Consider the following 24583-nt stretch of genomic DNA (forward strand, 5'->3'; position numbering starts at 1 on the left):
CAGGAGGAGCGGCAGGGGGCGGAGCCTGCAGGGGGCGGAGCCTGCAGGGGGCGGAGCCTGCAGGGGGCGGAGCCTGTAGGGGGATATAGAAAAGCAGCAGGAGGAAAAGCGTCCAGGTGATACCGGCTCTGCTCTGACTGCTTCTGCTGCTGCTGTGAGGAGCCTCAGACTGGAACCATGGCGGTTAATAAGTGTGTCAAGAATCTGCTCTTCTTCTTCAACCTGCTGTTCTGGGTGAGTCTCACACATAAAAATCATCTTTTAGTTTAAATTGAGATTCTTTTTTTAGTTTTTCTACCTGCTCTGAGGTGGTTTTTGGTATTTAACATCTCAAATGAAGCTTTTTAAATCTGTTTCTGTTCTCGTCCTGATCACTTCATGTTGTTGTTTTTATGTATAAACTTTTGTAGAACAGGTGTTATTTATTTATTTTTGGCCTCGCCCTCAAACCAAACCAGCTGAGTTTCAGGGTGTGGCCAGGTTCTCCCAGAAACACTGGAGTCCATTTAGAGCCGTTCCTGTTTCTGCAGAACCAGCTCGTCTCTCTCATTCAGCTGCATTTCCCCCTAAATGGACGCTAATGGACCAGGCAGGCGGTTCTGCTGCTAAACGAGATGACGCTCAGCTGAACATGGTCTCCTGGTACTTAACCACTTCCTGGAAAGTTTTATTCCTCATTCCACCATTCAAAGATGCACTTTTTAAATGCTTGTTTTCTCCTAATAGATGCACAAAACTACATCTGCAGGTTTTGTTTTGATCAGAAAATGCCTCATAATCGCTACTTATACACTTTTTATTGCCTTGTTGCTGAAAATGTGCTACATAAATAAAATTACCTTTACTTGAGAACGGATGTGGCACTACATGCTGAAAGTGCTTCGCTACGGTTCAAATCCACAATCTTACCAGATATTTTTGGTCCAGTTTCTAGAGCAAACATGTTTGTATAAGTGAAAAGAAACAAACTAACTAAGAAGTAACATTTCAACAGGATAGGAGCTTGTTTTAAGTTAAAATGTTTTGTTTACCTGAAAGAAGCTTTCTGAAAAGTTATTTTTAAGTTACATTTATCTTATTTTGAGTGTGCCAAGACATTCACACTAAAAACAAAACAAAAATTTGCAGTTAAGATGTGGGTTGTTTGAACGTCCTTCTGAATTTATGATCTAAGCTTCACATTTTTTGAAAATTAAAAGATAGAAATGAAATAATCTGTTGGAAAGGTCTTGTCTTTTGTTAAGAAGTGGAGTTTTAAGCCGTTTATTTAGTGTCTTCAGCCTGTTTTTGGTGAAAGCCGAGGAGTTTTGCTCGTAAACTGGGCCTGCTGGTTTAGTTTTGACACTCCTGGGAGTAATGGTGAACTATAACCAGTTCTGCACCTGTAAACTGGTGGAACTGGTTCTGAAGCTTCCTTTTTGCTGTCGCCCTCCAGCAGCCTTTCTCATAAAGTTTACGCCCTGGCAGGCGTGACTGGCTGCTTCCGGTGGACAAAACATTTTAACGTCTCCAGAAATGTTTGTAGAACTCGTCGTAAGGCTTCGCTGGACGTTTTGCTCCAGTTTGAGACGCTGCAACCAGAACAAACGGTGAAAGTTTTGAGCTGAAATTAAAGTCAAATTTATTCAAATGACTCGTGATGAACTTGTTACTAAATATATTTGGAACTAAACTATAGACACAAAAAGCAATATTTTTATTATAAAACTAAAGCACAAATCCAGTTCTGTTGCTCTGACCTTTGACCTGAGGCCTTGTCAGTCACTGCAGGCAGTTTTGATAATTATATTGATGCAAATTCACTCTGGTTTGCAAATGTTGCACTTGCAATTTTCACCAGTCAACGCAACTTTTGTGGACGTCGATCACCAACATTTTCAATCTCCTCCTAATTAAACTTCCTGTTTCAAGACGGGGCTTTTTTGTTTTTGTTTTTTTAGATGTTTTGTAGGATTTACTTCTATTGTTCCTACAGTTTATTTTAACTTGAACAACCAACATGAACTTCTTTAAAGATAACAACACGATTTTATTTTGATCATTTTTAACCAGTGAAAACGTAAAAAAGACAAAACTGATACAGGAATAGATGAAATATAATGAAATTTCTGCCAAAGCAGAGGACATAAAGTGTAGGTGGAAGCTTTTATTATAAATAAACTGCTTTATTTATTTTAAACCTACAGCAGAAACTTTCCTGCATATTCATATAAAATCAAAGGTGCTTGAGTTTTAAACGGTTAAGTTTATAATTTAAACTTTTTATTAATGAAATGGTTTTGCCTAACTAAAAGTGCTTAAGTGTTTGAATTTTAGATATTCATTCCTAAAATCTCTTATTTTTCCTGGCAGTTATGTGCAGATATTTAACTCATTTGTTTTGTCAGTGCAGCTTTTATCTGTGGTTCTTCCCGTCCTCCTGAAACGCCTCCAGATCGATGCTAACTGGATCTCGACCCACTCGGCCATGTTGGACACCATGTTTTCACAGAATGATGGAAATGTTGAGGCGGCTCCTTTATTTACTCTGAAACCAGTTTGAGTTAATCTGGCTGAACTGGACCTGCGTCTGTTTTTCACCTCTGAGTTGAGCAGAAATCCCGGCTCTGTTCTGATCCAGTTCAGAACGTAAAAACATTTGGATTCAGACAGGAGATACGTTTTGTATTTTATATGTGAAACTACGGCCAGACTGAATGAAATCGTGACTTTTTTTTTTCCTGCTTTGACATTTGAGAGCAGAAACGATTATGATCTGCAGTCGGGAGAAAAAACAAACAAAACCTCTTTAATGCAAACAGCCGAGTGTTTCTGAAAACTCTGCAGGGATCCAATTCTGCAACGTTTCCACTTCAACAAACACCAGATTTTATTTGTACACATAATTCAATCTTAGAAAAGATGTGAAGAAAAAATTAAAATACAGCAGCTATCAAGCTGGGTCGACTTCTGATGACTTGAATGTGTTCATGTTTTAATCATTTTAATATCTGCAAATTTAATCCTTTTAATATCTGCAAATTTAAACATTTTAATATCTGCAAATTTAATCATTTTAATATCTGCAAATTTAATCCTTATGAATAGAAAACGACCTCATTTCCCAGAAAATCATTTTTTATAAGATTTAAATGTGAAAGTTTACCAGAATATCAAACATTTGATGAAAACACACTTTAATGGATTAAAAATTACTTCAAATATGAATGAAATTTTTAAAATATAAAGGGGAAAAATCTAGATTAAAGATGCAATGTGGCTAACATTTCTAATTTATCAGGACTGCAATCACTGTCTGTTTTTTCCCTCCAAAGGCAACATGACTCTGTAACTTGAGTTAAATCAGATTTTTAACATAATAATAATAATAATGTTTTGCAGAAGTAAAGAGCTTCTAAGAAATGTTAAAAATACAAAATTACTCAGTTAAATGCTATAATTTTTAAGCATAAATACTAAATTAACTAAGTTCTTATGTACGAACAATGAAAATATTATTTCCACTGCCACTTTTTTCATTTATTCCAAGATATTTCTTGTAAAAAATGAAAGATTTCCTTTTAAAAAAAAAAACCAAACAGATTTGCTCAATAAACTGGACAAATACTTTTTTGTAGTTTTTCCTGATTTAGTTTAAACCTTCATTTTCTTCCTTTTTGGCAGATTTGCTGAGAATTATTGTGGTTTTAGTTTGGTTCTTGTATTTGATCATTTTCTTGTTTAATTTGTGTCGAAACTGCAGAAAAGTTATTGACAGAAAACTGAACATCGTGACCAACTTGTGGTGCAGGAGCTCAAATTTCTCCAACAGTTTCAGGGTTTGACCTGGTGGTGGTTTCTGAAACTAATCTGGATCCAGACGCAGATTATGAGAACATGACTGAACACGTTGCTCAGAAGCCTGTTGCGAAAGACTGGTGGCCTGTGAGTCACTGCGGAGGGACGAAGACGCCCACGCAGCGAAACGCTCTGGATTATGAATGAACGCTTTTGTTTGAGATGAACGGATGAAAAGATTCTGAGAAGAAATGGACCTGGGACAAGAGACACATGAAACCAAAACACGACTAGGAATCCACTTTAATCCACAGAAAATAATCCAGATTTTCAGGATGTTTTCCGTTTAATCTTAAGGAAAACATCCTTTAATCTCAGTCTTTTCTCATTTAATCTCAGTCTTTTCTCATTTAATCTTGGTCTTTCATATGGAAGTAGAATTCATGTTTTACAAGATTTGTAGATTATAATATGGATTAGTTTTACCTGATCTCAGTTTAACATGCGATTTCTAAAATTAAGAAGTAATCTAATGCTAATGTCATGACAGGACCTCCAGTTTATTGTAATCCATATTATCTAAATTTAGAATTTTAATAAGCGATTGTGAGAATCTGTGTTGACTGGATTCTGGATCTTAATTTGCTGTTTTTATGTTGCAAATCTGAGATTTAAATCTGACTTTAACTATAATCATATTCATTATATTGTTTTTGTCCCAAATGTAATCCAGGTAATTCTTGTCTTTAGGGGCTGAATTATGTTCTTAGTGGTGAACTGGTAATCCAGAAATTATCCTGACCAAACAGTCTAATCCATGTTAAAAACAAATTCATTCAGATTATTCCCTAAATATACTTAATCCAGATTTATTCCTGGCAGTCCTGAAGCTTCATATCATAGTAAATATTGTTGGTTTCTTTACAGTTGAAGTTCGACTTTTACACTGTTAATCTGGATTAATTGTAATATTCCTAATTCTAGTGGAACATTCATGTTTTTGTAGTTTTATATATAAAAAAGCCTGAAGTTTAAATCCTCCTTCTTGCTTTTCCTCAGCGGCCGTGTTTGTTTGTTGATTCAGTGAGGTTGCTATGTCCCTCTGCAGGTTTGGTTCTTGTTGTTTCTGTGCGTTTGCGTCACAGTAATCCGGTCGAGTTTTCTAGAAAGAGCTCTGGAATGACTTCTTTCTTTGTTTAGAGTAAACATCTGCTGCTTTGCTTCTGGGTTTCTGTCCAGTCAGAAAGTTTCAGCTGAAACTAAACATCATTTTTACAGTTTTTGGTGTCGAACTGGGATTTGAATGTTTCCTCAGACGGGACGACGGTGGTTTTTCCCCCGGCTGTCGACCAGCAGCTCGTTCTGTTTGTAGATAAACCGGATCAGTTTTGACTCCCTGCGGTTTTTTTCCAACAACTAAAACTCAGCATTTGGTTTTTCCCACCTCAAAAAAAATAAAAAAATACTGGGGGATATTTAGATGAATGTTTTTAGTTGTACTTTAATGTTTTTTTAACTTCTTTTCATCTGTTAACTGGACTACAATGCAGGATTAATGACTCAACTGTAACTGATAGAAAGTCCTCCTTGGATGACCTTTCACCTCCAGAACCGGTTTGCTGAGTTGGCCTTTATATCTGCAGGCGTTTCCTGCTGAAAGGCAGAAAAGATGCTGAAGCTCATCTGATGAAGGTGTTTCTTTATCTCCAACAGAGAAGTGCTGTTTTGTGTTTAAATGAAGATAAAGAAGCACCTTGATGCTTTAAATGAAGTTGTTGCAATTTTATTCAGTAAAAGTTTTTCTAATGAAAATTAACCTGCGGCTTGAAAAAACCCAGAAATTGAACAGAACTAGTATTTAAGACTAAAAATGTATTTGCATCGTCTACATTAAAACTAAAGGACTGAAAGTATTTCAATTTATTTAAAAAAATGCAGTGATTTACTCTGTATTGTTTTTTATTCTGTAAGGTATAACAAGGTATCATCTGCATAACGAATGCTTCAGATAAACAGGAAGGTTTTTGTGGGATTTAAGTAACAAAATGTTTTTTTATATGTAAAGTTGGAAATGTTTACTTTAATAAAACCCTTCTCACTTTTAATTCTGACTAGAACAAAGTTTTAAGTACAGCTCATAGTACTTTATCATACTTCTAATCAATTATTTATTTTATTCAACTTTATTTGGCCAGCAGTTGATGGTGGTTGTACTGGATTTACTGGTTAATTAAGCGCAGCGGAGTGTGGGAATCCTGTCTATCCAGTGAACAGGTTTGGGTCGGGCGCTGCTGTTTGGATCATGTCTTCCTGTTTTTGTAGTTTGTCTATTCAGAGGTTTAGAAGTGATTTATCAATAACCTCACCCTCTTAACACTTTCAAGGATTTATTATGATGTGGAACAGAAAATCCTGATACATTATTACAAATGTATAAGAATTTTATTTTTGTCTTATTCTTTTAAATGAACATTTTAAGCAGACCAGCTGACTGCAGTAACTGTAGCGATTTAAAGGCGGATTTCCTGTTTGTCCAGCCGCCTCACCAGCCATCTCCATCAGTCAGACTGGCTGCCTGGTTTGTTTTTCTGCTCTCCTCCTCAGATTAAATATTTATGGCGTAAAATCACTCGCAGCACCATGTTTATGGTGGTTTGTGTGAGAGCTGAATAATGCATGTTGGAGTCACACCCACTGAGCAGCTGGAAACGCTCCGTGACCCGAGAGGTTTGGATTTCAAAAGTTTGAAATCGACACCCAACCCGATTGTTGGGTTGGGCGTCCGACCCAACCGATAACCTGCTGACTTAATTTCTTTATTTGTAACTAATGGATTCAAATTCCAACATGGCTGCCTTCCAAATACAACTATCCGCAAGAAAATCCATCTGATGTTTCACACATTGATCTGTGAAACTGATTGGACTATAATGTGAAATGCATTAGCTTGTGTTGCTAATAGTGGTTAGCATAATTGTTGAACGTAATAGTTGGTACAGGAAGTTCTTACCGTTTCACCTAATTTATCATCCCTGATGTATGGAAGCATTTAACTGCCAGAGTTTGAGTAGATGTTTTGGGTTGGTAACTGATCTGTTGCTAAATGTCTGGTGTGCCTCCTATTGACCCTTTGCAACTTCGTCACATAATCGTTCGAGGCGCCATGATGGACGTTGGAAGTGAACGGAGCGACTGAAATTTTCCAAAGTTGTTTTTGTCAGTTCATTAATGGATTTTACTTGTTTGAGTCGAGCTAATTTGTCTGTGAACGCAACACACCTGGTTGGAGCTCATAGACGGAGATATTCACTAAAGTTTGAAACGGCTAGAAACCGACAACCACCTCCTAATTTGTTGATCAAATTACAAACTTTCAATAAATTCACACCACATGACTTTTATAATTGTGTAATAAACTGTGTCTCCCCTTAAAGGTTCCTTGCTCTGAACAACCTGCAGCAAACAAACTAATGTTGAATCTTTTTCTTTCTCTCTTGTTCCTCTTCAGGTCTGCGGTTGCGTCATCCTTGGAGTTGGGATTTACCTGAAAGTCACCAAAGGTGGAAACAAGGTGAGACTCCGTTTATATTGAGAATCAATGCATCATCTTCCTCTCTGCATGCTGGGGGAAATAAACATTTCAAGTCATTTTCATTCAACTGGAAGTTTTCATTTTTTATTTCTTTCCATGACTTGACCAGTTCTGAAGCTGCTGGATCCCATCTCAATGCCTGATTAATTCCCACCTCCTCCTTTCCAGATTACAGATCAATATCTTCCTAGTTTCGACCTCATGATCGCGATTGGGGTGATCATCATGGTGATCGGCTTCCTGGGCTGCTGCGGCGCCTACAAAGAGAGCCGCTGCATGCTGCTGGTGGTAAGAATCCGTTAGCATCAACTTCCAGGTCATTTTCATGCAACGACGGGTTGATTTAACTGCAGGTCAGTAACTGATCTGAGGTATTTTTTTTAACCGCCTCAATAGATCTTGTCAAAACATCACCAGACCAGCAAACTTCTAGTGAACAGCAGAACACTGAACACATCATGTATTTATTTATTTTAATTAGGAGTTGCAGTCAATTGAATAAATTGACTTGCGAGAAAAAAATAAAAAGTACTTGCCTGAAATGTAGACGGACCAAGAATGCTAAATTATGTTTAATCTGACGCTTGATGACACAACAGTCAAGCTTCAAACCTCAGGACGTTTTGCAGATTTTGATGTAACTGGGGTGAAAACATTTTTACAGACAAGGACTCGTCTTTAAAACATTCACCAGTTATGAAACAAATAAACATTACGTTTTGTTAAATGCCATCAAGCGAATATCAAATGTTAATAAATGTTCCAGTTGCTGGTAATAAAAATAAACTCTAATCAGGTGAGTTTTTAGCTTCAACTTAAAGGAACTCTGTTTTTCTGCAGTTTTCTGGATGTTGTTCCAGATTTGTGGCACATAGAAGCTGAAACACTGGAATCGTTCCTCGGGTGATAGAAGGCTGATTTTGTAACTGTCTTTATGTGACTCTGAAGGTTCAGACTTCAGCCTGATCTCTAGTCTCCAGCTGTAATAACTGAAGCTGCGTGACTCTAGATCTGTAACTCTAGATCGTTCCTCTTTTAAATAAGAACTTCAGTTTTGTTTCTGTTCAGCTGGAGAAAGTTATTGATTTGTTTTTAATAATCTGTTCTGTGCTTGTACGGGTTCAGATTCAGCTTGTTGTAACCTGAGCTAGTAGGAGTGTGTAGACTTTAAATGGGGTCCCAGGATCGAACCTTGGGGAACCCCACATGTGACTGCATGAGTATTTACCTAAAGAAAAGGGATTTTATGCCAATAGGTTTAATTGGGACTGATAATGCTGACAATTATTCCCTCCAACAGCGCCACCTGTTGGACACACAAACAAACCTGCCTGCTGTTTGCACGTTAAAATGTGCAGCTACTATTTTAATGTCATTATGAAAGCTGTGCACAGGATGATGTGTGAAACAAAGTGTAAGAAATGTACCAATAAAGACATTTTGGATTCTGATGAAGAAATGAACTGCATTCGTTTTGTTCCATCTCTGCAGTTCTTCATCTTCCTGCTCCTCATCTTCGTCCTGCTGCTGGCAGCTGGCATCGTGGCAGCCGTCGGGGGGAACACAGTAAGATGGATGGATCGTCCCCTACTCCTTAATATTTTTATTGTTTGGAGTTTGAAGGACTAAACTTTGTTTCTGTGTAGGTGAAGGACTGGCTGAAGAAGAGACTGGAGGAATTCACCCCAATTTCATCCCAGAATCCAGAAGTGATTGCCGACATGGAGAAACTGCAGCGTGAGGTATTTATGCAACAAACTTTATAAATCTGATGTCTGAAGGACCAAAGTTTCATCTCTCTTGTGCTTCACTGTAACGTTCCCGGCTTATTTCTGTAAAATAGGCCATTGCATCACTTTTAGTCCCTTCACCAGCTGACGACAAAATGTTTTTCTTTAATAACAGGATTATATTTGGCTCTTCCATGCAGAGTTGGACGTTTCACTATTAAGTTAAATGAGTGAAACTAATTCTTGCTTTTTTGTTTGCAGCTCATGTGTTGTGGACTCATGAATGGACCGTCAGACTGGACCAAAATCCCAGATTCCTGCAAGTGCAACACCACTACTCCAGCTAACGGGTGCAACAATGGAAACTATAAGGATGTAAGATGACGAGATGTGAAGAAATGATGCACTAATCTTTGAAAATTGTTTAATTTTAAGAGCTTTCTCAGCTCATGTTGTGATGAACGCGTCTTGTCCTCGTCCCGCAGCCCTGCTACGACAAAATCATCAGCTACATGAAGGACAACATGGTGGTGGCGTTGGGCATAGCTTTCGCAGTCGCCGCCATTCTGGTAAAAATGCACACACTGAGCTCTAAAGATGTCAAACACTTAATCTCACTTAAACCATAAATATCTAACAGCAGACAGCACAATTATTCACACCACCTGCTGGTGATACTTGGTACTGCCCCAGAATCAGGTGATCTCTTCGACTTGGTCCATGTTTTTTACAGAAGAGCATTAGGGCCATTGGTTTAAAATAAAAAAATAATATATATATATACATTTTTGCTTTAAAAATTCTGACTATTGTTTTTGCACAGAATTTGGATTTTTTCGCCTTAGAATTCTGAGATTTTCTTGGATTTGATCTCAAAATTAGTCAGATTATTATTTTTGTCAGTTGCTCTATTTCTTTTACGTTGACAATTTCCCGGCGTTTGACACTCCATCCTGATATTTTAAAGTGAAAATAACATTTTATATATTTTTTGCTGAAACTGTTTAAAATAATTTATTTAGGTTTTAATGTGAATTTTGTGCATTTTGTTTAGTTTGGTATTATGTTCCCTAAAACCGTCCCTCTGCTAGCCTCCTTCGGTCGAACGACTCTTGGGCAGTTGTATCGGATTGATGCCAAAAGAAGTTGTTTGTATTTATTTTATTCATTTATTTTATGCTTCTAGACGCCTACAGACCTAAAAAATCTCTTGGCCTGTCTATTTTAGTATTTCTATGTTTGTTAACTTGGTACATTTGTCTCTGCAGCTCTTCGGCATGGTCTTCTCCATGATGCTCTACTGTCAGATTGGGAGGAAAAGCGCCGTCGACACCGCCTGAGTCACCTGAGTCGCCTCCAATCAGCCAGTTCCTTCCTACCCAACAACAGAACTAATGCAGTTTATTCTGAGCTTTTATTGTGAAGGAGCATATTACTATTAATGCCAGTATACATATCGGTTTCAGGACCAGGAAAGATAAAAAAAAAATGGTGGTTTGATTTGCTCAATATTTTTTATTTTTGTGTGAAACTAAGCTGTTATGTGAAATTCTTAACATTCATCAGTATAGAACTGTTTGAGTTTTATTTAAATAGCTGCCTCAATAGTTGTTATTGATAACACTTCAGCAAAACCAAAGTTAATTGGATTTGAATGTTTTTTTTTTGTTTTTTTTAACTGGGCAGCACCAGGCTTCCATATATTGTTGCATGTGAATGGTTATTTCTCAGGAACTTGTACAGTTCTTTATTTACTTTTAAAATCTATACTGGCTTGTTTTTGATTGTTTTCATCCATCTAACCATGTAACATAAAATGTCAGTTTTCTATTCAAGAGAAATAAAGCTTCATTCAAATAAAGCCAGACTGGATGCATTTCATTTGGATTGTATTGGTCGTTGAACTGTAATTGACAAACTGTAGAATTGGGGGAAACTGTGAAACGCTTATTCTCTATTTTATTTATTTTAGTTTGTTTTTTTTTTTTGGCAGAAATTCACTTTAGCAAATTAAATGCAGGTGAGTTTATTGAAATTTTTCTTTTGACATCATTTTTCTTCCACATGTCATAAATTGTTAAATGTGACTTTCAGAATGTGTAGTCTAGATTAACTTTTTTTTTGTCTTTTTGCAGAATTGTCTCCTTAAATGTTTTAAAAGAAGTCTTTAATGTATTTTGCTTTTACATTATTATATTTATATAGTTTTAAAAAAATGCCTGGCATTAAAATTGTCCAATTTTTTAAAAATGTTGAATCAGACTTGATGCTTATTTACTCGGTACTTAAACCTTTTCACAATATTTTTACTCATGAAGTAGTTTTTGGGCGTGCAGGGTTCTTTCCTCTATTTTTTATTTTATTTTTTGTACTCGAGCCGCCTCTCGTCAGATCCTCTCAAATTAAGATTTTATTAACAGACCCCCATGTTTGTAGCAACCGGAAGGACCTCTGCAGTAAACCGGAAGTCTGGTGTTTCTCTGCTAGTTGTGAAGAACCGACAAAATGGAAGCCGTCACCTTGGAAACCAGGATCGGGTTCTTTGTATCCGATTAGCCGAATGCTAACACCTGTTTACAGTCACTGCTCACGTATCTTTGCTAAATCTCAGAAGGAAAACATCCAAGGGGATCCAAACGACTTCGTACTGAAAGTATTTGGCCCATCGTGGCTCGCGGCTGGAAATGGAGGACTCTCTGACGTCATGCTGCTGGTAAGCTAACTGCTAACAACTTCGTTATAAAAGCGACGGAGACTTTATTCACAGTGTTGGATTACGACGGAGCTAAATCGGGACGACATTTGTTCAAAAATATATTTGAAATGGCAAAAAAAATAATAATATTTGAAACGTAAATTATTTTTGAAACTGAAAAGAAAAATTATGGCGCCAATTCAACTCCATAGTTACACAAATTTGTATGGAGCGTGAAGAGTGTCAAATTAGTTTTCATGTTGGTAACTATTGCATTATCTTAAATAATTTTGCTAGATATTAAAATATGCTCCATTAAAATTGACGGCGGCTTTTAAACGTTAATTCCATTGTCCATTTATCTTTATACTTTATTTAGTTTTCTGCCTTTTGTTGATTCAATTGGGATTTTTATTTTTTACAGAATTTTACACATCATTACATTTGTCAGCTTTTATCAGTTTTTGTATTTTATTCTTTTGCTGTCAGTGAAGGAAAACTGACATTATGTCCTCATTAGAGGACAAATGTGCCTGTGTGTCACATTATTTTTGAACCCCAGGAAAAGCTGATCTTAAATTATTTAAATGTTCCCAGATACTCGGAGCGACTTAAAAGTTGAGTATAAATCTCAAAAACGTTTCAGTTATTAAATAAAAAGTCACATCAAAGTAAAGGTAAGATTTTCAAATGTTATTTACAGGTATGTGAAATTAGTTAGTAATTAGTTTAATTACAATTAAAAACCTAAATTTCAGAAATCCACTGGTTTCCCTACCGTAACTCCTTATATTCGTCTGATTATAAGGGTGTATGAGTCTAATTTAATACAAGCAGAGCTAGCATTAAATTTGTGTTCTGCCTCTGCTAGTATTTGATAAGCTCTGCACTGTAGACAAAGCAATGTGTTCATTATAAGCTACAAGTATTTTTTCTCTGTGTGGATATAAAATGTTAGTTTCAGTAAGTGTAGTAGCCAAATGTGACCAGCAGGTGGCACGCTAGTAACAAGCACGGCGCTCCTAAATGCCTGAAGAAATAAGTGTCTGTAGCTCATTTATTTATAGAATATTCTCCTTTTTCTGAGTTTTAAAAGCAACATATTTATCTATTCAGCTCATTGGAAAATGGAGCCGAGGCTGGATTAGTTTTAAGACTGAAGCCACAAAGTTTGAAGGACACATTTGAGAATTTGGAGAACTTTAACGTGACTTTATAAGGATTTTATTCCTTGTAAATGTAGCTTTTCTTTCTGCAGCTCTCTGGCTCGGCTTCATTCATTTTCCTTCATTTCGGGTAGATGTGCACCAAAGAATTATCCTAACGCGACAACAGATGGAAGCAGCTTTTATTGTGAAAACCCCAATTTTTAGAGCTTAATTACTTAACTTTATTTATTTAGTTTTTATGTTTAGATTTTAAAGGCTTCCACATGTTGTGTACAGTTGAGCTTTTATTAATTTACTTTTTTTAATATTTTGGCTAGATTTGGTTTAATATCGTCATCCGTCTAAATTGTCACACGAGTCACAACTTGATTCAATCTTATTTTCCATTTAAGATTTAAAATTTAAAATTAGTCATCATGACTTTATTTTTGCCTTATTTCAACTTTATTCTCCTACAACTTCTTGTTATACTGTTTTTAAAAAAAATCTTATTACTTCTTGTAATTTTGGACTTTATTCTAGTAACTTTTTTAGTTTATCTTGGTATAAAATATACAAATGGGACAACTTCTCGTATTAAACTTTATTCTTGTTTGACTTCTCATGTGACTTTATTCTCATAACATGACTTCTCATAAAATATTACCAGAATAAAGTCGTAATATGACAGTCAATATTTCAAGAATAGTCATTATTTTATTTCTGCATTATTTAAACTTTATTTTTGTACGATTTCTCGTAATGTTACGACTTCTTCTACGAGATTATTCTTGTTATGACTTCTCGTAAAGTTGAAATATTACAGGAATAAAGTCGTAATTTGAGAAAAAGGTCAATATTTCGAGAATAGTCATATTATTCTTGAATGACTTTTCTTAATCTTTCATAAAAATTTTCTTAGCAAGGATTATTACAAGAATTAAGTCCTACTAATAGTACAACTTATCGCATTATTTAAACTTTATTCTACTAACAGTATAATTTTATTCTTGCGATTTTTCTTTTTTTTTTACGTGGATCTAATATTTTGTCGTAGTTTGTCTCCCCCTACAGGCTGAAATCTTCTTTTTTTTCCTGTAGTGTTTATTTGAGCGTTTAATTTTAAACATTCTCATTCATGGTTTGTGTTTTGCTTTAAAACGTCGAACGAGACGAATGCTGGTGCTGACATTGGCAGGCTGGACCTGAAGTGGAGCAGCTGTGATGGTGTTTATGTCTGACCCGATGGATGGACGCGCTTTGTTTTACCGTTTTGAACAGCTGACGTACGTGTGTGTGTGTGTGTGTGTGTGTGTGTGTGTGTGTGTGTGTGTGTGTGTGTGTGTGTGTGTGTGTGTGTGTGTGTGTGAGAGAGCTTTGGAAACAAGCAGCAACATTAATGTCTGCAACACGCAGTCGGCCTCTCCCCCTCTGGTTATTTTTAGTCTAAAGTCAACACAGCCCGGCTCTTAATGACCGCAGGATTCCTCTCTGCTTCACTCTGCTGCTTTGCTACATTATTCACCCTAAAAACAAACTGATTATTGGTGTATTTGGTCATAAAGTTAAACAAAACTGGACCACTGACGGAGTTTTCAGCTTTCAGCTTCGCTCAACATTAGCTAGGCGTCTGGTTATTGTATTGCCCTCCTTCAATTTGGATCGCTGCTATTCTTTGTCATAAAACTATAAAAAGTGGTGTCAGGTCCTCCCAAACAAGGGTTTTGTTTCTGCAGACAGACCCCACTGCTGTATTTTATTTATAGCAACCAGCACAACCTCTGGAGTAAATGGGACGTCTGGTTTTTCTCTCCGACACACTTAAACCGAGGAGATGGGAGCCATCACCTGGGAAACCAGGAGCCGGATCGTTGAATGTGTCAGATTAGCTTAACACAAATATCCATCCATGGTTGATTCCCGCATATACTGGCAAAAGGTCAAGGGGTTAAAGTGTTTGGATCGTCACAAGTTGGAGAAATCTAGGCTTTAGAGCTGAATACCTTGTCCAGAATAGATGAAATTCCTCAAAAACGTTTCAAAACTAATGAAAATTAAAAGTTCAGCGTGTGAAAAAGAAAATGGAGGCTTGGAGAGTTTGATGTTGGAGGCAGATTTAGATCGTGTGGCGGTTTAATCTGGGTTCTGGATGTCTGCTTTTCAATGGAGCAGCTGAATCCAAAGCTTTTTGGCAGGCAGAATGAAGTTGTGCCTTTAGCTCTTTATACACCAAGGATTGGGTGAAAACAGCTAGCATATGGTCTGAAAACACAGCATCAGCATCGTATCCATAGTTACATTCCCACTGCAGGTTCCCCCCCCAACTCCGATTTCTTCACTCCAAAAAATCAGATTTGTGTCTCGTCCACATGTGGAACTAAATCATTGCATTTTATTCGACTTTTACGCCATTGATGTGAAACATTTTATTCTGCACCAGAAGAAGATGAATGCAATAAATCTGGACAAAAACAATGGCTGAAAATTATAATTATTAACATTCTGAACTTTAGCATATCACTCTTAGCTGTGACTAAGAGTGCTAGCTCTAGCTCTGACTCTACAGAAACTCCACAACACAGGTTTCCTCTAAAGGTAAGATGTTTCTCTGCACATTTGGCACTGAGCAAATGAGGTTGATTGACAGCGCTAAGCCCCGCCTCCTGACTCTGTTTGGTGCATGTCTTCAGACAGAAATAGTAGTTGGAGAATCTTGGTTTTTGTTTTCACAGATTCTCTGACTCACTTCATGGCAACAGAGTAAATAAATACATAAACGTATTTTTGTAAAGGTTACATCCTGCAGCTTTAATGTTTTATGCGTTTCGGACACAAACACAATAGCAGGAAAGCGGCTAATTGGTGAGAACAACAACATTAGCATCATGACTGGTGATAATGATCCTGCTACAGTTTCAGATTTTTCAGGAGTCCAGTTGTTGTTGATATGTTTTAGATAATCAGATCTATTGTCGTCATTTAGAGCCGCCATCTTTAATCACTTCTGTCAATTAACCTCCTCCTTTCTCTCCTCCACTCAGCTGGTATTCCAAACTTGGTCATGTTCTTCTTTCTGCAGCCAAACACTCCCGAGCTTTAAACAACATTCACACACGCACGCACACACACACACACACACACACACACACACACACACACACACACACACACACACACACACACACACACACACACACACACACACACACACACACACCCCTTCTCTCTGGCTCTCTCTCTCTTGTCCACACACACTTGGCTCTTTGCTCTTTCCTCTCCAGCTCGGCTCTCAGACGGCCGTCATCATGGCTCGCTGCTGGAGTTACTTAAGAGGACTCTCCATCTGCGTCACTGTGCTGCTGCTGGTAAGCTAAATGCTAACGGCTAACAACTCCATGTAAAGTTTCCATCTGTAACGTCAGATTAACCAAACGCAAAAATCTAAATGTTAATTTTGGTGAATATATAATTATCATCCTAAAACGTTTTCAGAGTAGAAATCACTTTGTTTTTCTTTTGGCTTTAAATGCATCATTAATTATTACATCATCAATATATTTTACTTACTCTTTTTGTATGGATGTTTAATTCAGATTTTTGTGTTTATTTAAGTGTGTATTTTTTTAAATGAAGAAATGAAACAACACATTTAATCAGCTTTCACCAATTTACTTTATTTTAATATTGAGCCACATTTTTATTACAATAAACGAAGTGAAAAGCTATAAAAAATTAAAGAGAAATACAGTCAGGCTATTTCTGCTTTATATACAGTTCATTTTAAAATTAATTTAAATATTTAATATTTTTTCTAGTTACAAACCCAAAGTTTAAGATTTTGTGACAAAACAAAATAGTTGATAATTATAATGTTTACAGAAGGTTTTGACCAATTTTCATTGAAAAGTAACGTTTTGAATATTCTTGAGCTTGACTCTAGACTTTGACTAGACCAACATCCATCCCACCATCTAACAGGTTTTCTTCCAGGATTTTCCTGAATTTATCTCCATCCAACTTTTACCAGCTTCCTCATCCCTCCTAAAGGATAAAAGCCCACAGCATGATGGTGCCAACGCCATGTTTTACCATGAAGAAGACGTGTGTAAGCTGATGTACAGTTTGCATTGGTCTGTCATGTTAAATCCCTTCTTTATCATAACAGAACAAAGTAATTTCCTCTTGTTTATCCCTTGCAAATATAATAACATCTAGTGCACAATATTATAGTTTCTTTATTTTTGCTTGTTTTTAACCTCATCCCTGGGTGTTTTCATTTAGATTATAGCTCTTTCTTAAGTAGATTTTCTTTATCTCATGAAATACTTGTTTCACTAGGTTGTCAAGCAAATTCTGGAGTTCCTCAGGGAATGATTTTAGGACCTCCTCCCATCTAAATTGTTTTTGTAGAAACTGGCAAATATGTATTTAAAGCCAAACTATTTAAATTGTTTAAAAAAAAGTCTATAAGAAAAAATTCAGATGTAATTAATGTCAGGAGTTAAATCAGTAATGAAACAGGAAAATCACCAGTTTTGCAGATGATACTGTGTTTTCTTTAACACGTTTTCAGATTTTTCCTGCAGAAATTAAAACTCCTTTAAGTGTCACAGTAAAACCTTCATGTTGTTTATATTTTTTCTTATTTTTACCTGACATTTGTGACGTCATTAAATCAGCCAACCTCATGCAAGAAGATCCAACGTTTACCAGCTCTGTGTTGGTCGGAGTACAAATTTTAGAAATCTGTTATAAATAAAATGAAATAAAAACTTATCCATGTTTACAGCTGTGCTTATTCTGATCAATCTAATATATTTTTACTGTTATGGTTTTGAATGTACGGGTATGCCTGAACATGTTTGTGTCATTAGCGTTTGTTTTTGCTCATTTCCTCTTATCGTCTTCCTGCCGACTGTTTCCTCATTTCGTTCGTTTTCCATAAAATTCTCACCTTTTTGTTTCCACCTCGTGTATTTTACGACATTTCTTCACTTTTATCTCAGCATGTTGCCAAATCTCGCCTGCCGGCTGCTTGTCCACTATCATTACTGCAGCAGGAACACCGTGTGTGATTACATTGGCTTCTGTGGCTATTTTTATTTTAATTTCTATCGTTTGGAGTCACTTTTTCCTGCTTCCTGTTCCTGTTGCTGAGCTGCTTATCGGCTGATTGCAGTGATTATGTTGAATGTTCCTTTTCAACTTGGCCGTAAAGCTCATGAGACTTTCACTCCCAGGCTTAGGATTTTACTGTTGAGGCTCATTTTCTGATTAGGTTCAGGTTAACCTAACCGCCTTGTTTCATTTTTCATGTTTTAATTTGGTTTCCAACTGGATTTGAGGAGCTGTTGGTGTTTGTATCACATTGTGTTTGCATACCTTTATATCTATTTTAAGTCTGTTGTTGCCAAAGCAGTGAGGAATGAATCTGCAGGGACTCATTCAGTCATTCATGTCTAAAACCAAATGTAGCTGAAACCAGAACTGACTTTTTAATGTTTACCTAGATAAACTTTTCTCTTTTTTAATTTTGGTTAAGATTACTTCCAGTTGCTGAATAGATTTTATACATGTCCCTAAATCTTTTTTGGTGCAATTGCATCCAAACTCAATGTTTTAGGTTTCCTTTGAGAGCTTTTCACAATCGTTTGCTGGACGTGTGTTTTCCAGGCGTTGGCCGAAGAAATGACTTTTTATGTCCTAAAGCTGTTTTGTGACCAACTTCATGGTCTTCTGGGACTTATTGTCCGTTTTTGTCCCCAAGCTTTGACTTCCTGGTTGACGTTTTTAAATGTTGCTTCAACTTTCCAAAATTAAGGTCTTTCTAATAATGTCTGCTTGTCGCTCCTGCAGCAAAACGCTGCAAGTCTCTGAAGTTGTACTCATGTAAAAATATCGCCACGTTTTTTTTACTCAAGTAAAAGTAAAACGTAGCCGTCCAAGAAATTACTCTAGTAAGAGTAAAAAGTATTCAGGTACTGAGTAGCTGATCAAAACATCAAATATTTAAAAATGGCATCAATAAATGGAACAAAGTATAAAGTTATATTCAGAATTTCGGTATTCTAAGTAGCAAAATTTCAGAAATAAATTTTTTATCAGAATTTATACTTTTATTTCAAAATTTTAACTTTTCTCTGATTTTTTTTTTTCTCAAAAGATTAAAGTCAAAATTCTGAGATTAAATTCAGGATTCTTTCTTTTTTTTTAAAGTTTTATGGTGATTAGTGGTTCTAATCCTGTTCTGCAGATTATTCTGGCGTTTAGCAGAAACGTGGACGTTTCCTTTTCTCTCTGAAACAGTTTGATAAAACTGCAGCTGGGAGTCGCTGAGCCTCCAGCGGTCCCAGCTGATGGGGCCCCGCCGTTAGGCTCCGCCCCCTTCGGAAAGCGCCTTGACTCCTCTCTCTGGCTCTGCAGGTGTCTGGTGTTGTGATGATCGGTGTTGGATTCTCATCAATTGAAGGAAACGTACCTGTTGCCGAGGTAACCATGCTGACACTTAAACACAACCTCACATTTTATGGCTTTTTTCTGCAATATTTGTGAATTTTATTGACTATTTTATATAAATCTCGCCTCAGTTGATCAAATGAAAGAATGAAATCTAGCTTTTGATTTTTCCCTGGGTTTGTATTGAAAACATTAGAGCTAAAATTTGTTTATTTTAATGTTTTTCTGGACCAAATCAGGAAAAAATGACTTGCTAATCTGAACATTTAAGATGTCCAGTGTTTTGTTTTTACTTGTTTAGCCCTGCTTCTTTTTTCCTTTCACTCAACTTTCCATAAATATGCTTGAATACATCCAATTTCTGTGACTTACTCTTCATTTGGAGTCTCTTTGTAATTGGTAATTGGGGCCATAATTGTTTTCAAAATAATTTTTACTTGTTTTACATAACATCCTAATTTTCTAAGTTTTATATTTTTAATATTCTTAAGCCAAAATCATCAAAGTTACTGAAATAAAATTTCCGGGTTGGTAAAATGAATCTCTCTCATATGAAGCTAACATTACCTGTATAGTTAATTCTGCCAGTGACTGTTTTTCTTTTTTAATCTGTTTCAGTTGTTCGACCAGTTATCGATTAGCGACGACGGTGTTTTGGCTCTGCAGGTGTTCGGCCCGATCACAGTGGTTCTGTCTGTTCTGGGCATCAGTGCTGCGGTTTCAAACCACAAACTTTTGCTGCTGCTGGTAACTTAAAATATATAGTTTTAGTTGTTTTGTTTTCAACATCCACATTGTTTGGGTTATTTTTAAATATGTTTATTTTAAATATTGATTTCCAATTATTCTTCCAGCTGTTTTTAATGATATTTTCTTAGCATTTCTTTCATTAAAAATAATTATTTTAACTTAATAATTTGATCTTCTGCAGTTTTCTGCTCTGATTTTTGTGGAGTTTGTGGCTCTGATGATCGTCGCTTCTCCGTTGGTTCACGTTGAAGCCGAGGTAACGTCTTTTCTGAGTCACTGCTGCCCCCTGCAGGGCTGCACAGGTCATTACAGTAATTTCATTTAAATTTGCATTTTAACTAAATAATCAGTTTAATATTCAACATGTGTTCTTGTTTAGCAGATTATTGTCTAGTCTTGCAGTTTCTTCTCAGTTTGTTCACATTTATCTGGCTTTCCGGTTCCTCTCTTTGACAAGGTGTTTGCTGGTTCTGGTTCTGGTTCTGGTTCTGCAGGTGAACTTCGCTGTGGAGGACATTTTCCTGAACGTTACTCCTCTTCACAGAGCTGAGCTCTTCATCCAGACGGAGCTGCAGAAACTCCAGACCTCAGTGAGCCACATTACTAACCAGAAATTCAGGCTTCAGTGTTTCTGTTAACTTTCATTTTTAAAGTTTATTTTTATTTTTTCCCATTTTTCTTTAACGCATTTTTTTACTTTTATTTAATTAATTTTTTTATTTTTAAATTATTTATTTCATTATTATAATTTTTTTAAAGTATTTTATTTTTTAGCAAGTTACTCTTTCGTTTTAAGTTTTTAATATTTTTTTAAACAATTGTTAATTTTTTAATTTAAATGATTATTTTGTGTATTTTTATTTAATTTATGTTTTATTTTCAGTACTATTTTAGAAATGTAATTGCGAGTTTGCTTCCTGCTGCAACCTTTTTTTCCTGATACTGATTAGCAGTAAAAATCATCTTCATTTCTCTGCGGTGAATATTTTGTTTCCAAGGATTCCTGCTGCGGTTTACGAAGTTTTGAGGATTGGGGGAATCACCTTCCTGACTCCTGCTCATGCTCGCCCCCTGCTGGCCTGAGGTTAGATCAGCAGCAACAATAAATTATGTGACAAATTTTAGGTTTTGGAGGAATTTTTAAATTAATTTATTCCTTAGATAAAATAAATTAAATACAGTTTATGGCATTTTGTGTAATGTATTTTTTCTCTTACCCATATAGTTTTAATACTGATTATGATGCATGAAAATAGAAATAGAAACTAGAAGTTGAAAAATGCATTTTTATTTGGAACCAATCATGCTGAAGGAAGACAAACTTCTTTATTTAGTTCAACAGAAAAGCTAAAGGAAAAACCTCCCAGCAAACTGACCTGGTAGTTATGATGTTTGCATAAAGCAGAAAGTTTTATGAAAGAATAAATCTATTAAAATGTCCAGGGACTCAGGAGAGTTTTGGCAAAACAGAAAATTGACATAAACACAACAAAAGTTAGAAATGTATTTTTTACTTTGCTATTCTTTTATTCAATAGTCTCACAGAGTCAGAAATAATTAACTGTTTTAATTAGCAGGGTATACAGAGCACAGCATAACCCTAACTCTAACACAAGTTCATCACATGTAAGTAAATGCTGCCCCCTGCAGGCCACAGGCTGAATAAAGCATTTACTGCAGAACCGGGAAGGTTTCTCTCAAGACAATTAGGACCAAACTAAGGAAAAAATAACTATAATAATACTTGGACAATAAAGTCGTACAAGAATAAAACTAAGAGGATAAAATCTGAATATTTTCAAAAGAATAAAGTTAGAATTTTACGAGACTAAAGTCATAACATTACGTTGTCTCGTAGTATTAATACTTTATTCTCGTAGATATATATTTTATTTTCTTATCACATCCCTAACTCACTAACTGTTTCCTCCCCATTCCTCAGCGCTCAGACCAGTAACTCCAGCTCACTGGGATCCTGTGTGATGACTGGAACAAACCCTCATCCTTCAGATAAACTCTGGGTTCACTCTGAGGTATCGCCGCTTCATTTACTCACAGACTGTTGATGTTCTGTCCCTCCTTCCCTCTGGATCAGTTTTTTCTGTCGCTCAGCCCTGCGGTCCCATCCTGAAGAGCTACCTGGGATTCCCCATCAAACTCCGGATCGGAATAATCTCCGCCTTCGCCACCATCACGGTAAACCTGCAGCTTCTAGTTTCTTCCTATTATTATTTTCACCGTCTTATGGAGCTAAAAAACTGAAAATATGACATTCAAAATGTCACAAAGTGAAACTGGATTCTGTCTGATGGTCTTATACATTTAGATAAATATCTACGTTTGGAAATTTGTTTTACAAAAAGAGGATGGGAAATTATTTTACAATTTTAAAAAACAAATTGATTCCAACCTAATGACAAGAAAAAAACAGATGTAAAACCATAATTCTGGTTCTTTTACTGTCATTTTGTGAAATTTAATGCAAATATTTCTGGAGAAAAAGTGAAAAATTGTTAAAAATTGAAAACTGATGAAAATGTTGCATATTTCTAAAAATATCTACATTATGATGATTCATCAGTCATTTCTTGAGGTTCACGTGTGTGTGTGTGTGTGTGTGTGTGTGTGTGTGTGTGTGTGTGTGTGTGTGTGTGTGTGTGTTGTAGATAACCGCCATCATTCTGTGCCTGGTTCTGGGTCTGGAGGATCTCTGGAAGAAGCCTCCGGTCGAGACGACGGTCGACGACTTTAACAGAGTCAAATACCAACCCAAACCTTCCCTCTCCTGACCTCTGACCCCTGAGCCAAACAGGACGAACACTGATGCTAACATGTAGCCTTTAAGTGGAGCTAGAGAGAACAACACAGGAAGAGCTGTGAGGTTATGGACTCAGAACCAGAAACGGGTCATTTGGACTTTTTGTAGTTTCCACCATCATAGCTTTTAATTTTAGTTTTTCACAGATTTATGTGTTTAAACACACAACTGAGAGCACAAGTTAGAATTTTCTCTGTAATGTAGATTCACTCTCCCACTGATGTTGGGTAGAGTCTCTCTGATAGTCCAATGGATTCGGTTCGATTTGGGACCAAAGTTGTAACATTTGTTATGTTTTCAGCTGCTGTTTCTCTTTTACAAACCAACCAATAAACCTGTTCCCCTCCTCGCCTGTAGGGGCGCTGCAGGAAGACCCATTGAAGGAAACGCATGAAATCCACTGCGTGCAACTTCCTTCTTCACAAAATGAAAACAAAACTGGAGTAGTGTCAGATTTTAGAGGTTGTAGGATTTTTCTTTAGTCTTTTACAAAAGACTACGAGACATTTCTCCCACTAGCGCTAGGCTAGCATGTCTGTTTTGGTGTATTTACCCAGAATTCCCTGCACTGTAGCAACCTCTTCCTGCTTTTGGAGCAGTCTCCGGTCCACTTGACGTTCACATTTGCATCCAAACCGCATCAAAGTTAACTGTTTTGTTCAGTTTCACATTCACTTCTCTCCAAACAAACCAAACTTTATGGGACTTTGGATTTCCCTTCTCCTTCGAAGAACTGGAAGAGTTTATTCAAATCATTTGGTTTCCAGATGTTTGGTTACCAAAATTTCTTAAAGTATGAACCTTTAGGAATAGTTCGTGCATTTCTGATAACTGCACTGCAAAACCACCAAATGTTACCAAGTTTTTGTCTAGTTTTTAAAAGTCCAAATTGATAACTACATTTATGAAAACATAAAGTTCTAATTAGAACAATTTGCACATAAGATTCATTTTCTTTAATCACACAAATTTCTGTTGTGTTTTTTTGTTGTTTTCTTGGGAAATCTGGTCCTAAAGGGGCTGAAGAGACTCTGGATCAGGATTCCTGCTTTTAATGATGATAATTGTATAAATGGGAGCCAGTGTTGAAAAACTGCTTAACCTTAAAATGTCTCTATGTTTGCAGAATATGTTTTAAAATTTAATATATAGAAAAAAATGCTGTCTTCTTTTCTGAAGTGTGCTTTGTAAATAAAATGAACTTAAAGTTAAATCAGTGATTTTTCTGCAGTTACATCTAAATGCCACAAGGTGGAAGCAGCGACTGATAAATGGGAATTTTTCAAATCTGAACTTTTTTTCTTAATTTTAATGATTAAATAAAAAAGAAACAACACGTATGTAAAATTATATTTAAAGTAATAATTAACTCCTAACCTTCAGTCAGTTTTGATCGAATGAAGGGAGAAAAACATCAATAAAGCATCAATAAAACACACGTTTTATGTTCAGGAAACAAAAACATCAAAACACGTCAAATATGTTGGCCAATGTTCCATTAATTACAGTTAAAAGGCAACTCTAACCACGTTGGTGTTTATTTATCACGCCATCGCCCAGTTCACCCGCAGGCTTCTCGGAGCACCTGGGGGTTTGCAGCTGAGTGGAGCCGCATGC

The 24583-nt window shown here is 36.3% G+C and overlaps 2 protein-coding genes across 2 annotated transcripts; both read left to right on the plus strand.

Moving 5' to 3' along the window:
* The first annotated feature begins 108 nt into the window (after positions 1–108).
* On the plus strand, positions 109–10960 carry tspan8 (tetraspanin 8). The gene is made up of 8 exons (XM_005810173.2): positions 109–234; positions 7286–7348; positions 7538–7657; positions 8861–8935; positions 9016–9111; positions 9361–9474; positions 9585–9668; positions 10368–10960. The coding sequence occupies exons 1-8, from the start codon at positions 178–180 to the stop codon at positions 10437–10439; spliced, it is 681 nt and encodes a 226-aa protein (XP_005810230.1). The 5' UTR covers positions 109–177; the 3' UTR covers positions 10440–10960.
* Positions 10961–16200: 5240 nt separating this feature from the next.
* On the plus strand, positions 16201–24241 carry LOC111611792 (tetraspanin-33-like). Its single transcript, XM_023349878.1, has 9 exons — positions 16201–16307; positions 19366–19431; positions 20017–20145; positions 20330–20404; positions 20643–20738; positions 21147–21232; positions 22091–22181; positions 22261–22344; positions 22815–24241. Exons 1-9 carry the CDS (start codon positions 16248–16250, stop codon positions 22935–22937), a joined length of 810 nt encoding a protein of 269 aa, XP_023205646.1. The 5' UTR covers positions 16201–16247; the 3' UTR covers positions 22938–24241.
* Positions 24242–24583: the final 342 nt, after the last annotated feature.

This window comes from Xiphophorus maculatus, chromosome 17, assembly GCF_002775205.1.
Source record: "Xiphophorus maculatus strain JP 163 A chromosome 17, X_maculatus-5.0-male, whole genome shotgun sequence".
In the NCBI taxonomy this organism is placed as follows: Eukaryota; Metazoa; Chordata; class Actinopteri; order Cyprinodontiformes; family Poeciliidae; genus Xiphophorus; species Xiphophorus maculatus.

What these genes read in the sequence shown, in the direction of transcription:
- tspan8 (XM_005810173.2), top strand. Translation starts at nt 178, where the DNA reads ATGGCGGTTAATAAGTGTGTCAAGAATCTGCTCTTCTTCTTCAACCTG. An exon ending in TCTTCAACCTGCTGTTCTGG is followed by an intron (nt 235 to 7,285) that starts GTGAGTCTCACA and finishes GTTCCTCTTCAG; the next exon opens with GTCTGCGGTTGCGTCATCCT. An exon ending in CAGCCGTCGGGGGGAACACA is followed by an intron (nt 8,936 to 9,015) that starts GTAAGATGGATG and finishes GTTTCTGTGTAG; the next exon opens with GTGAAGGACTGGCTGAAGAA.
- LOC111611792 (XM_023349878.1), top strand. Translation starts at nt 16,248, where the DNA reads ATGGCTCGCTGCTGGAGTTACTTAAGAGGACTCTCCATCTGCGTCACT. An exon ending in TGGTTCACGTTGAAGCCGAG is followed by an intron (nt 20,405 to 20,642) that starts GTAACGTCTTTT and finishes CTGGTTCTGCAG; the next exon opens with GTGAACTTCGCTGTGGAGGA. An exon ending in TCGCCCCCTGCTGGCCTGAG is followed by an intron (nt 21,233 to 22,090) that starts GTTAGATCAGCA and finishes CCCATTCCTCAG; the next exon opens with CGCTCAGACCAGTAACTCCA.